Here is a 14,588-nt window from a genome sequence, read left to right as displayed (position 1 = left end):
ACCATGGCTACTATGTTTTACTGCATATATCCAGTGATGCCTGCAGAGCAGCCCAATAATTATAGCCAAAGTTTTACAACTCATTCAAAAATCAATAACTAATTACTGGGGCGTCCGATGAAAAAACCGTCTTCGGCAAAGTTGCAGCTGATTATTATATCTCACAGTAACAACGTATTTCTAATCTCCAAGAGCACATGGGCAAACACTATGACCGATTGAATGAATTGCTTGCTTTTCCCATAGTAATTCCCATATAAACTTTAGAGGGCTTGTGCAGTCTCAGTTTTCATCCAAATGAGCTCAAATTTTGGGAGGACACTCATAATTTGATCTAGAATCGAATTAGCGGTGTGGAGCAAAAACGATTTTTTGAACCACTCTAATATCCATGGCTTGTTTGTACCGTCGTACAACAACTCATGGATGTTGGGCATACTTTTTGAGTTAATGCAACGTATCAAGCTAAAATGCATAAGCTCTGCAGTCAACGATATCAGATTCACTAAAGCCAAGACTTCGTAAATTGTTATACTTAGATTTTTGACGAAGCTCTCGCATTGGGTTGAAACGATCCTATGAAAATAATTGACTGGAATGATAATTTGCGCTGAATTAATTTAAATTTTCTTGAGTTCATCGAGAATAATGCCATCAAACAAAAAGCCTATCATTAGTCATGTAGCATTTGTAGTTCCCTGAATTTAATAATCTGTTGTACCGTGATGCATCAATACCCGGACACTTAAGCTGCCATGAATGTTTAACATCAGTTTTGAATAGGTTTTCTTCAAAAAATATCAATGTGTTTTATTGAAACGAATACTTCCATGTTTAATCTAAACAAAAATGATCAATCTTTCGATAAAATTTTAGATTTTACCATACCGTGCTGCATCAATACCCGGACGCTTAAGAAGAATCAAATGTCCAATCTCTCTTTTAAACAATTTGTTTGCAAGTTAGAACGAAATAACCTTTGGCAACACGCAGTTTTATCTTTATATTTGACGAGAATAACAAATTTTAACTGAAATATTATGATAACATTATGAAAATCATCGAAACAATCATGCTTGTCTTGTCTTTATACCCGGACACTTGTAACATTTGTTGTCTATATTCCCGGACGCTATTGAATCAAAATCTGGACAGCGCTATTATGAAACGAAATATTGGAATAAAATCCATGAAAAGTCCGTTCAAATTTAATCGTTTGTCACATTTATGAACCGTTGATGCAGGTATCTGCTTTATGATACTTTAGAGAATGAAATATTTGCAAATTGGTGGTTCGGTTTCCTATATGAATCGAAACATAAGCGATTTGGTACTTGTTGTTTGTATTTTAGCAATAATTTACTCAAATGGTTTTTCTAAGCATAAAACTACCTTCTAATCACTCACAACACTTAAACAACAGCATTTTCCAGTTTTTTCTTAACACTTCAGTCGTCGCGATGTTGTATTTTATACAACCCTGTTGAAAAAACCTCGCTTTTCGTGCACAACAGCAGCGTGATGGATCTGACGGTGGCGAACCGCGCGACGACTGGAAGGTTAAATTTTCTAGCGTTAGCGTTAGCCTTAGCGTAGTTACGATATACTTCGTAGATTGGATACTAGCTATATTCAGGTTTTTTCTTTGATAAGCTCATCTAGATTGCTTTCAGGAACAAGGCTTGGGAGTTAACCTTTATCCAATCTTAAACAAGAGTACCAAAACCATGAATACTGCTATTCCCGGCCACGCCCATCTTTACCGTAACTTGGGATAGTGAAAGGAAATGTTGATGTAACACTTACTTAATGAGAGGCCACCGACTAAGCGACACCCTCATAAGTGCTACGGAGTTGGAGGTTAGGAGGTGTTTCAGATCAGGATTCGCCTGAGAAGCTAGCGATAGACACAGATCATTGGATGTTTAATTGCTTTTAATTTAATATCTTGAATGCCGACAATCAAGAGGGAAACAATATGTTATTTACAGTAGGTAGTAGTTTTCTGCTTTTTTACCAGTAAAAATAAAACCGATCCCTCAAAGATCATCGAATTAAAAAAAAAAAAAAGAACATTTGACCGACCGGAACGTGCGAACTGAAAAAAGCCGCAAACAGAAAAAAAAATGCTGGCACGAATAACGTGTGGCCAATTCCACGACACGCGACGAGCTACAACGGGTAAATCATCGCACTCCGAATAAGTAAAAAAAAACTTTTCGTTCACAAAGCATAGTTTGCTCCGTATCATCCGATGGCCATACAAGCCTACACGAGAACCGAAGAAACATAGAGCACTCCAAAGCGCGAGAATCTGGTCACAACTCGTTACAACTAAAACAATTTTGAGGTTTCTTTTGAAAAGGAACGAACTCACCAGATGCTTGCAGAATCCTAAAAACTTTGCTCAATCCGTGCTTGTCCGTCGTTCAACTTCCAGCACGCTCTTTATCGAAATACTGCACTGTAGCCAAACATACATACTCCGTTTCCGCTAACCTTATTTTAATAATTTCCACTGAATACCACTAACACGCGGAAGAGGAGCAAGAAGAAGAGTTGCTGAAGAAAATTGCCACGTCTTTTTCACTTTCACAAATCTATTAATTGAGAACGATTGAAACAGCCGCACTATTTTTGTTCGAATAACTGTGCCCGGAACCAAAAAAACGTGACAGTAGGTTTAAGGCGAAGTAGGCCGTCAGTGAAATTTGTACGCGTCGTTGATGATTATTGCTAATTCATCTCACGAATTCAAATCAAAGAAAATCAGTTGGTTTTGTACTGACACAGCTGAAAAAGTATCAGCATACTTAATGCATGTTAGAGCGTACAGTGATACTTTTTCAAGTCAATATAAACTATCAAGACTGAGTTTTATCACTTTGAATTTCATGCTGAAAAATCATCATTGTTGCCAAAACGAATGACGGGCTACTTAGCCTTAAAGCACAACCACTCGCACGCGCGGTTTACTGCGATCCGACGACTGGAAGGTTAAATTTTCTTCTCAAATATTTACTCACTGATGTAAAACAAAGTGCTTTGGAATGATGTCCGGATTTAAAGCCATTTGTTCGTTATCCCGGGCAGTCTATTTTAATCCTTTGAACTCATAATTAAATAATAATTTACGATGGTAGTGATTCAGAATACATAAACTTATAAGTCAGATGTGAAAATATTGTATAATATTGGTCCCAAAATGCTGCCTTGGGGAACACCAGCTCTTACAGGAAGTCTTTCAGATCTTGAGTTCTGATAATTAATCTGAAGTGTACGATTTGACAGATAACTTTGAATTATTCTAACAATGTATGTTAGAAAATTTAAGTTTTTTAATTTTACAATCAAGTCTTCATGCCAAACACTGTCGAATGCTTTTTCTATGTCTAGAAGAGCAAGAGCAGTAGAATTGCCTTCAGGTTTGTTGGAACGGATCAAATTTGGTACACGTAAAAGTTGATGAGTGGTCGAATGTCCATGGTGGAATCCGAACTGTTCATTGGCAAAAATTGAATTTTCGTTGATGTGGACCATCTTTTTGTTCAAAATAACCTTTTCAAAAAGTTTACTGATGAAGGAAAGCAAACTGATTGGACGATAGCTAGAAGCTTCTGCAGGATTTTTGTCTGGTTTCAAAATTGGTACAACCTTAGCATTTTTCCATTTGTCAGGAAAATATGCTAATTGAAAACATTTGTTAAATATTTCAACTAAGCATGATAAGCTACTTTCTGGAAGTTTCTTGATGAGGATGTAGAAAATTCCATCATCGCCAGGAGCTTTCATATTTTTGAATTTTTTAAATAGTTCTCACTTCTTCCAAATCAGTCTCCCAGGAATTTTCGAAAAAGTTCTCTTGATTGAGAATATTTTCGAAGTCCTGAGTAACTTGATTTTCAATTGGACTAGTAAGTCCTAAATTAAAATTATGTGCGCTTTCAAACTGCATAGCAAGTTTTTTAGCTTTTTCGCAATTGATTAGTAATAATTTATTTTGTTCTTCAATGCCGGTATAGGCTTCTGAGGTTTTTTCAAAATTTTAGATAATTTCCAAAATAGCTTAGAGCCAGGGTCCAATTGAGAAATTTTATTTTCAAAATTTTTGTTTCTTAATTGTGAAAAACGTTTTTGGATTTCTTTCTGCAAATCCTGCCATATTATTTTCATAGCAGGATCGCGAATGCGTTGAAATTGCCTTCTCCTCACGTTTTTAGGACGGATCAAGAGTTTAAGATCATCGTCTATAATCACGGATTCAAATTTTACTTGACATTTTGGAATTGCAATGCTCATGGCTTCAACAATGGAATTTGTTAAAGTTTCAAGAGCATTGTCAATATCAAGTTTTGTTTGTAAAGAAATGTTAACATCAAGATTAGACTCAATATACGTTTCATATATATTTCAGTCGGCTCAAAAATAATTGAAAGTTGAGCTGATAGGATTGAGAATCGCTCCATGGGATATTTTAAATGTAACAGGGACATGATCAGACTCAAAATCAGCATGAGTAACTAATTGGCTATAAAGATGACTAGAGTCGGTTAAGACCAAATCAATCGTAGAAGGATTTCTAGAAGAGGAAAAACACGTATGGCTATCAGGGTATTGAATTGAGAAATATCCTGAAGAGCACTCATCAACCTCGAAATTGTGATTATCGCCACTCCTTTAGGTGACAATTGATCAAACAACTTCTACGAATGCGATTTTTCATCATTCGTCAATATTATGCATAAATACTTGAATATGTTGAATGTTGCTTCGTTTTAGGTTATCCAGCTTTTTACGCTCGCTATAAAACAACGAGGGATAATTCATATTTGACATTTTTGGCTTTATAGATACATCTTAGTAGGCTGTTATTTGAGATTGTTGATTTAGTTGTCAAATTTTTTCATCAATGGACCGATGCACAAGTTCACTATTTGACGTTTGAGCGGTGCCGTGTTATTTACGGGACCATGGCAACGAGTGAATTCGGCACCGCTCAAACGTCAAATTAGTGAACTCGTGCATTGATCCATATTGTATTCATGGGTATCTTTAAAATTTCATTTTTCCTTCATTTAATAATAATCATTTGTGTTTTTAGGTACAATAATACTATAGAAATTTTTCAACTCAAGTGGTGAGAGGACTACGCTAACAAAACTCATAGAAAAGATGAAATTATAACGATTCTAAGACAGCTTGCCAATGACGTGCCGCTTCATGCATATCACACGAATTCTCTGCTGTAGATAGTGTCGACTTGGTTCATAAAACTTTGCAAACTATTATAATGGAAAATCCTGACATTTATTCCTTGACCACTGGCCAATGGAATTTAGTATAGCGCTCTCAATAAAGTATACTTTCCCTTGCGCACTACTCAGACGTTTTGATCAACCTAACTTCCAATCTCAAAAACCTCCACATTTATGATAAACAGTACATTAGTTTCAAGTTAAGTTTCTGAAAATTGTTTTCTGAATATTCAATGAATAAATGGTATCCAAACAGGACACTCTTTTATCTAATTTTATCTATTCTATCTAATGACTTAAAGTTCGACAGTCCGGAGATGGTGGCTTTGAAGCCGTAGGTCCAAGACAGAAGTTCTAGTCATATTAAAGGCATAATTTGATCACCTACAGCGCTTACATTAGCAAATAATAGGATAGTTAACTCGAGTCCTGAATAAAGAATCTCGTGTAGAAATTCCTACAACATTCTGCACAAATGTTGGTGTGATGTGAATAACTTTTCCAAGCCTAACAGTCAAATTCAGGCTTCGGTCATAAAATAATACACGATGAATCTCACAGCGCGTAATAAACAACTCTTCCAGGGCTTAAAAAGAAACAATATTTTAATAAATACCGTAGTGAATCAAAATCCAGACGGTACCAATATCCGGACACTTTAATTATATTAATTAATTACAGATAAAATTAAGTGATTATATGTCTGGTTTTCATTCATCCCCTTTTAAATATACAATGCTGATCATTTTAAATTTATTTCTGATCTACTAACCACTGCTAAATAATTAATAAAAATAAAAACAAATTATTTGTTAATGTTGGACGTCATTTCGTCGCGATTTAACTTCAACTCGAGTTGAACGATCGATGCACGCGCGAACAACGTTTGTTTGAAGTAAAAGTTAGTAAAATATATCTTTATAGAATTTTTATCAAAAACTCTTCAAAAGAAGATATTTTGGAAGTTCGGTGACTCCACTATCATTAAAAAAATTGGAAATATACATTTATCGGTGTGCAAAACGACTGTCCGGGAGTATGAGCCAGTGTTTTCAGATCCGGACATCGTGTAATGGACCACTGTTTTACTAGTGTAAGTGAGATTCCCGAAAGAAATTTGAAAATTTGAAAAACAACTGTGGGTAGTGTAGTGAGTATTCGGAGTGCAATTGATTATTGGATATATTGTATTTATCTTCAATAATAGCTGTTCGAGCCGCGTCGAATGCAGTGCAAGCTACGCGTGCTTCAGCTCAGGTAATCAAACCAGTTTAATTACAAACGTGTTATTTGTTTTGCCATTGTGGGACAATCGTGGACATCAAGTTTATTAAAGATTGTTATTTAATTGCGTGTTGACATTATTTTCATTGAAATTTAACGCTATAACACCTTTGTCCGGATTTCGATCCAAATGTGTCCGGAATTAAAGACATCATTTGTCTAAGGTGTCCGGATTTAAAGACAAGACATGCTTCAATATTTGATTGATTTTTGTGTTAAAATCATGATTTTTATCAAAAATTTCATCACTTTCATGAAGATCTGGCTTGAAACAATCTATCAAGTAATATTACATCGAGGATTTTCTAAAACAACACGCTCATATTGAAGTAAGAACATTTGTGGCACCTTAAGCGTCCGGGTATTGATGCACCACGGTAATGAATTATTCAGTAAAAATGCATTCAACAAAGTCATTTTTGGAGAATGTTTTGTAGATTTTGAACGTTGCTTGATGTTTCAATGTTTTCATAATTTTTCCAACTTGTAACAGTTTGCTGAGATGCAACCATAAAAATTATAGTATAGGCAAGGAAAGTCATGTGGGGGTGGTTCAAAAGTTTATGGCAATCTCGCGTAAAAAGCTGAATATTCATACTTCCACACTGATACTATTGCAAAACTAGTACTACACGTACACTAACACAAGCAAACTTGTTAGGGGTCGTCCATAAATGACGTAGCTTTTTAGGGGGGAGGGGGGACTTCACGAATTTGTGACGATGTGTGACGAGGGGGAGGGAGGGGTCCTAGCTAGTGGACGTAGCATTTTGAATCACGTCGGTAATATGAGGGACGCTGATAAAAATGACACACAATTTTTTTTTATCGAACTTCTTTTTTCTTCTTTCTGTTTGACTTATAAAATAATGATTCAGCTTCTAAACATTCGTATTACAAGATTGAAAATGTTCTAAGAAATTTAAGATTTTCTTGATAAGTGCAATCAAACAGATTTTTGAAATGCTGTAAATATATATATATATATATATATATATATATATATATATATATATATATATATTCATGTATTAATAAATTAATTTATAAATAAACAAATTGAAAGTTAAATAAAGTAATTAAAAATCAACGCTTTAACTACTTAGAAAACATTGTTTATGTTTTATTCATATTTTCTGTTAAAGCTTATTTCTTAAAAAAAAAACAGTTGTTCGTTTTGGCACGTATCACATTAAAACAAGATATTTATTCCGTGAATAATGCTTTCAATGTTGCAGAAGATCTCCACCCAATCATTTCATCGATTTGTTTTGATATATCAATGCTCTTAATGGAATAGCCAGAATACAACTTGATGGAAAAGCCTGGACAACAGATTCGAGTGTTATCGAAATTGTTTTACCATTAAATTTTCTTAATAACTCGATAATTTGATGGAATTTTTTTTGTATTTAATTGTTTCGTTACAGGCTGTGTAAGATTATTTCAGTATGGGGAACAATAATGAAGTTAAGCTGAAATCTTAATAAAGATGAATAATTTGTATAATAATAGCTAGGATTTTCTGAACAATCCAAATATTACAAGTGTAATCTTTTTTACATCTGATACTGATACTGATTGCTAAATGGATTTGGATTTGGATAATAATGACGAATATTCATTTCAATTTAAGATATGTTGCTGATCATTTTCCTCGAAATATATTCCCTAACAATGAATTATTAAAAAACAGTCCTCTAATATAACGAAATTTGTTTTCAACATATTATAAAATCTAACCCTAACTCGTTACTCTTAGCTTCATCAATCCAATCCAAGATTTTTCCTCTTTTTTCCTATATTTTCAGCTGTAAACTTGTTTTTCATGGTAACAACAGATAAAGTAATACAATTTAGCCAACAACTTACAGAGGAAAATTTTTATTTAAAACTGTTTTCCAAATTACTTTTGAGCGCTACTGCATTTCAAACTTTTATTCGTTAGATTATCCTTACATTTCAGTCAGTAATTAATATCAAACTTTGAATTGAACTTCTGAATTTAATTTTTTTGTTTTAACCCAATTATTAAGAAAAACAAATAAAAAAAATATGGAGGGGGGGGGGGGTTGCTTGATATGCTACGTATTTTCCAAGGGGGGTATCAGCATTTGTGACGAAATGCTACGAGGGGGGAGGGGGGTGTAAGAAATCAGTGAAAAAATGCTACGTCATTTATGGACGGCCCCTTAGCTGCAAAAATTTATTTATTTGAAAATTGTTTTCCATCAATCAAAAATCCATTGTATCTTTGTTTAAAATCAAATACTATTAGTTTTTTCGACACATGGTGAGCATTTCAGTTTTATTCGAATGAATCACAATGAAAAATATATGATTTTTATAAATAAATGCAGATATATTGTACATGGTACACTTACCCCTACATTTTAATAGGGTGGGTGGGGTAAGTGGATCAAATATTTTAATCATTTATTGACAGACTGCTTACGAGAATTAATTAAAGTTTTAATATGCGCAAATGTTGTTTTCCTCTAACTTTTTTCATTCCCAGCTTAAATTTGTTAAATTGATCATAGAATATTTGAATCAATCCACCTTAATGTTTTTTTTTAACCTTCCTGGCATAAACAAATATAAAAGAAAGATAATTTCAAAATTTTAACCAAATTTTTCGTGGTTTATCTAAGCTGAGTTGCAAAAGAGCAAAATGAACAAATTTTCCAATTGAAAGCATATTGTCGTACCTATGAATTGTTCTAGACAGATGATACAAATATATTCATAAATAGACTAAAAGGATTTCAGTTTGAAATTCAAAAGTAAGTGTAACTAATATTTTTGAACTACGAGTGTTTTTCGAAAACATCATTGGGAATAATCCTACAATACTTCTGTTTAACTTATGTATATAAATGGATCAATTTTCTCCAAAATATTCCAGAAACAATGTTTTTTTTTCCTCCGAATTACTGTACTAATGTATACATATTTTCAATGATATTTTGATTAAATAAAGATATTTTTTTCAATTTTAAAGCATTAATATGTAACATAACTAGCACTAATAACAAGAACGAGAGTGATGTCATTCTTACTATACATAATTACACCACATTTGTTTAGAGAACATTTTATACTTATTGGTGATCCACTTACCCCACCATGGTGGGGCAAGTGGATCATTTGGCATTTCAATTTTTAAGTTCTCCATACTCAATACATAACAATCGAAATAAATGACGGTTTGAAGTATATTAGTCCCTCATAAGTTATCCACAGAAAAAAGTTTGAATTACATTATTCACGTTAGCTGTACATAACAATGAAGTTGACTATTGATATTTCTGTATCCACTTACCCCACGGTACCTTATATGAATAGTTGAAGAGGACTCCTATGTACGTAGAATGGAACAAAGAGCAAAGAAATAGAGTGAAAGAAGAATAAAAAAACACAGAGTAATGTAAAGTGGGGCGGGTTAAACAGGTGGGAGGGTGTTTATAATAATTTAACATGGGGAAACTAGACAACATCTGGGTTTTACGCGTGAGAAAATAAGTTCCTTTAGAAAACGATGATTATGTTAATTGTTATATATCCAATGTTAGCTCTTTTAGAAACATCTTGAGCAAATTTTCTTCAACACTTCAAAAAGAAGTTTCATCACTTTTGGTACCTATGGTAATACCTGCCCATTTGTTTACTCATATATACAATGAATACTGCTTTATTTCGATAATTTCTTGCATTTCCTTAATAAGTGGCGAGTTCAACACGGGCGAAGAGTCTCGTTAATAAACATGAATAATAATAATAATAATTCCTTAATGTTCATAGAAATTCCTCTGAAAAGACCGCTGCAAAACATACCTGCTAGAAATCCTGCATATGCGTAGTATTTGAGGAAACTTTAAACTAAATCGTGTGCTAGTTGGTGCATGAAATTCTGTTGCAGTTCCTATAAAAAGTTGTAAAAGATCTTTGAAGACTTCATTGAGAGATCTGAGGTGCTTTATCTTCTTCTTCTTCTTCTTCTTCTTCTTCTTCTTCTTCTTCTTCTTCTTCTTCTTCTTCTTCTTCTTCTTCTTCTTCTTCTTCTTCTTATTCTTCTTCTTTTTCTTCTTCTTATTCTTCTTCTTCTTCTTGGCATTGACGTCCCCACTGGAACACAGCCTGCACCTCAGCTTAATGTTCAATGAGCACTTCCACAGTTATTAACTGAGAGTTTTCAAAGTTGCCATATTCGCATTCGTATATCGTGTGGCAGGTACGATGATACTCCATGCCCAGGGAAGTCAATGAAATTTACATTACAAAAAGATCCTGGACCGACCGGGAATCGAATCCGGACACCTTCAACATGGCTTTGCTTTGTAGCCGCGGACTCTAACCACTCGGCTACGGAAGGCCCCTCATCTGTACAACTTCGATTATTCTAGTCAATCACGGAGTGCAACTTCCAAGCGGTCATCCATGCTCATGATTATGGTCATGAGGTTCCTGTGTAGGGGTTGTAAATGAACAAATTAAGTCATGCTCAAAGGGGGGGATTAAGCCAAGCGTGACAAGTCTTACAAGATTTTTGGAGGTCTCTTGCTAAAAGTGTGAAAGGGGGGGGAGTCGAAAGAGTTGAAATTTAGCGTGACATGATTTGTGTACCATCCCTAGTACAATAAACTACCATAGCTCGCAACAAGTTAACAAATTATTCTATGTTCGCACGTGGGCTTATCTGCCCAACAACACCCATTTTGATGCTAATGAGCCGCGTTTTGTCCGAAGCATAATGCCCAGACCTTGATGTTGCGGGATTTTTTGAATGCCGAATTCCTCATCGAAATCGTCGTTGTACCGATCAAAACAAAAATACTCGATAATTGGCACATGGTGCTGCTGCCGCTTCGGCTTTTTCTTCTGTTTCTCCTCTTTTGTGCTCGGTTGCGCGCTTTATTTTTTTGGCCAATCTAGGCGAACCCGATTGATTAAATTTGCTGACCTTGCTTGGCTATATCTTCCAATTATAATGAGATGATTGCTTTGTGCTTTTGTTTTTGTGACTATTACACACTTTCCTGTTTCAGCCGATTAATTTCCGACTTTTTCTTATGGATTGTCTATTTTTTTTTTCTCTTATGTTTGCATTTGCAGTCAACGACGCCTTGATACAGCGTCTTTGCGGATGGTCTATTTCCACGATCAGACAGTGGCCGTCGTCGAGCTGGGACCGGAGAAGAAACTGATCGGATGCGAGCTGATTGAAATCTAGTAAGTATTCAAGTTAATCAAGCTTTTTCCTTAGCACAAATAATATCGGGTGTATTGAAAAATTTTCATTTTCGTGGTTCTCTGGTTACTTCTTCAGTTTTATATCCTATGTTAATAGGGTAGGTGTACCAATTATGGATGCAATATGTCAACTGGATGGATAAAAATCAAGTTTAAACCGCGTTTCTAAGACGTAAGCATGACTTGTTGGTGTTAATTACTAGTTTGAAGCCTTGCAAAACAGTTGAAATAAGCAGTTTTAGTACTGAATTGACTTTTAGCTTCTAAAAATTGGTTTTAAAAAACGTTGTCTTTGTACCAATTATGGCAATAGTGTTCCTAGCATTCGACATAAAAGTGTACCAATTATGGACTATCGAATGATTGCACGAAATGAACTCAAACGCCATCCAGAACGAATGATAATGCAACGCTAATATGTAATGAAGTGATTGCACATAAAATTTTCCAAAAAAAATTGTGTTAAATAGATGTTAAATCAATTTATTGCAATGGGTTCATGTGAGCAAATAATTTTTTGAAAATATGTCTAAATGTAGTGAAAATGCAAATTATTATACAAAACAGCATTAATGAACTCATTACCTTTCCAGCGCCTAATTTTAACGAAAAAGTAGGGAAAAATCAAAAATCGAGTGTCGCTGAAAACCCCTTTCTACCATGAAATTAGCATCTTCCGCTTACGAACGTTTTCGAACGTGTGATTAAAAAATGTTAGTAATTGAGTACAAAATATGAAGATAATGCCTTACCGAACCGTCCCGTCGTGGAAGTCACCCGTAAAATAGCTTTACTTCTTTTATTTCACTGATCAAAAAATGTAAACAAACCACCTCCAGAGTATAGCCATAATTGGGCTCTCATACACTCTTTGTACCAGTTATCGACATAGTGGAAATAATACGATTTCCAACTTAAAACAGTAGATGTGATTGCTCACCAGGTAAATCTATTCATTTGTTTTCACTAGGCAACATACGTTTATCGGCTGAAGCAGTTTTTCCGGATGAAAACATGAATTTCGTAACGGGTGTTCTTTAACAAACTGCTAAGAAGGTGTTATATGTGTGAGGCAAAATTTTCAAATGTTCATTTCTCGAAGCTTATTGCACGAATGATCTCATCAAGGTTTAGTTACCATCAAATACAAATAGATTTATCATTCCTGTGAATATTAGCCGTTATATTCTAGTGAAACAATAAGAAAAATCTCTTTTTGTCCCACTATTGCCATAATTGATGCTATAGCCATAATTGGTACTTCTACCCTATATGTTAAAAATTTAAGTAAAAAGTTATGAACAAAAATGATTTTAAACACAAATTTGTGTACCTTATGTTAAAAAATTCGTAACTCTTTTAAAAGATTTTTAACAGTTTTCATGTCTTCTACAAAGTTGTTAAACATCTTAAATCGCGTGTTTTTGCTGAACATCGCACCTCTCTATCTCTTAAAGTAAAATAATTATCAGTCAATTTCGTTTTAATAAGGCTTATTTGTTTGATAGCAAAAACCCATGCAAAGACGCTTAAAGACAAAAGTTTTTACCAAATGCCGAAAGAGGAGATACGGTACTTTCATGATTTGAAAGAGTTGTCTGCGCCATTTTGCGCCGTAGCCAGTTATAGAGGCCTAAATTAGCCCTTGAAAAAAGAGTAATTCATGAATATTACTATTATTATTATTATATTATTATTTTTTATTGAAATAGACCTGTTCATATTTGAAAAAATGTCTGGAAATCTTCCGGTCAAGCAGTATTCCGAATTCTCATGCTAAGAACAATGTCTGGTCAAATTTTCAGCTCATTTGATAAAGATTTCACTATGCTTCAAGTTGAAAATGTGTTTTTATGCTCATTTTAAGGTTTGAAAAATCATAACTCAATACTCATATATCAAAATCACTTGCTATTACCACCAATTGAGAGCTAAATTTATTCTGTTAAAGTTTGTCGAACACGCCAATAAGATTCAATTAAGTTTAAACATCCACAGTACCCAGAAATCACGGTTTTCTGAACATGTATGCTCTAAAAAACACACATTGGCATTATTTTTCCAGGCCCTAGTCAACGGAAAACAAACATAATAAATCTATGAAATCATTAACCATTAACAGCTTACATGTTGCTTTAGGAAATAAATTACAAAAAATGTCCAAAGATCGAACAACCCATCCCAACCTGATGATAGTTAAATCGTGCATGACACATGTACATTCGAATGAATGAATTGAACAAGTTAGCATTGCTTTTTCTTTCCGAGTAGGGTCGGTGTTCCCTTAGTGGACAGTCCCCTATAGTCGCACTAGTGGCTATTTACGGCCGTTTCGCTAGTAATCGTAGCAAAATATTTTTTGACATGCAGGTCAGTTGCTATTTATCTAAGTACCATTGACACACAGCTCGATTTTGTTCAAAAAATTATCGAAATAAATAGTTTTGCTTAAAATTTAAGCTCCCTTGCACCTATAGTTAACCTATTGTTCCTATAGTAGCACTACTAAGAGAAACTATTTTTTATTAAACAAAATAGTTCATAAATTGAGAACTTTTTTACATTAATCGAAAGCTTTTGATCTACACTTTAAAGGAAAAATATAAAAGTTTTGTAATAATACGGTTTTGATTTGTGTTTTGCCTACTCCGTGAGGCTAGTGCTACTATAGGAACAGAAATTAGGAATAGTGCTACTATAGGCACATGTGTTCCTATAGTGGCACAAGCGATAATAAATACAAAAACATGTCTTTTCGTATGTTTTATAATTTTTCCTTAAAGCCAATATAAAAAG

The 14,588-nt window shown here is 34.2% G+C and overlaps 1 protein-coding gene across 1 annotated transcript in view; it reads left to right on the top strand.

The window, feature by feature from the left end:
- Positions 1-14,588, top strand: part of LOC5572540 — a 54,389-nt gene that overhangs the window by 27,781 nt on the left and 12,020 nt on the right. Inside the window, exon 3 of the mRNA XM_001660426.2 lies at positions 11,655-11,771. Coding sequence (XP_001660476.2) covers positions 11,655-11,771 — 117 coding nt within the window. The remainder of the gene's footprint in view (positions 1-11,654; positions 11,772-14,588) is intronic.

Source organism: Aedes aegypti, chromosome 1, assembly GCF_002204515.2.
Source record: "Aedes aegypti strain LVP_AGWG chromosome 1, AaegL5.0 Primary Assembly, whole genome shotgun sequence".
Taxonomy (NCBI): domain Eukaryota; kingdom Metazoa; phylum Arthropoda; class Insecta; order Diptera; family Culicidae; genus Aedes; species Aedes aegypti.
This window is presented reverse-complemented; position numbering and strand designations above follow the sequence as displayed.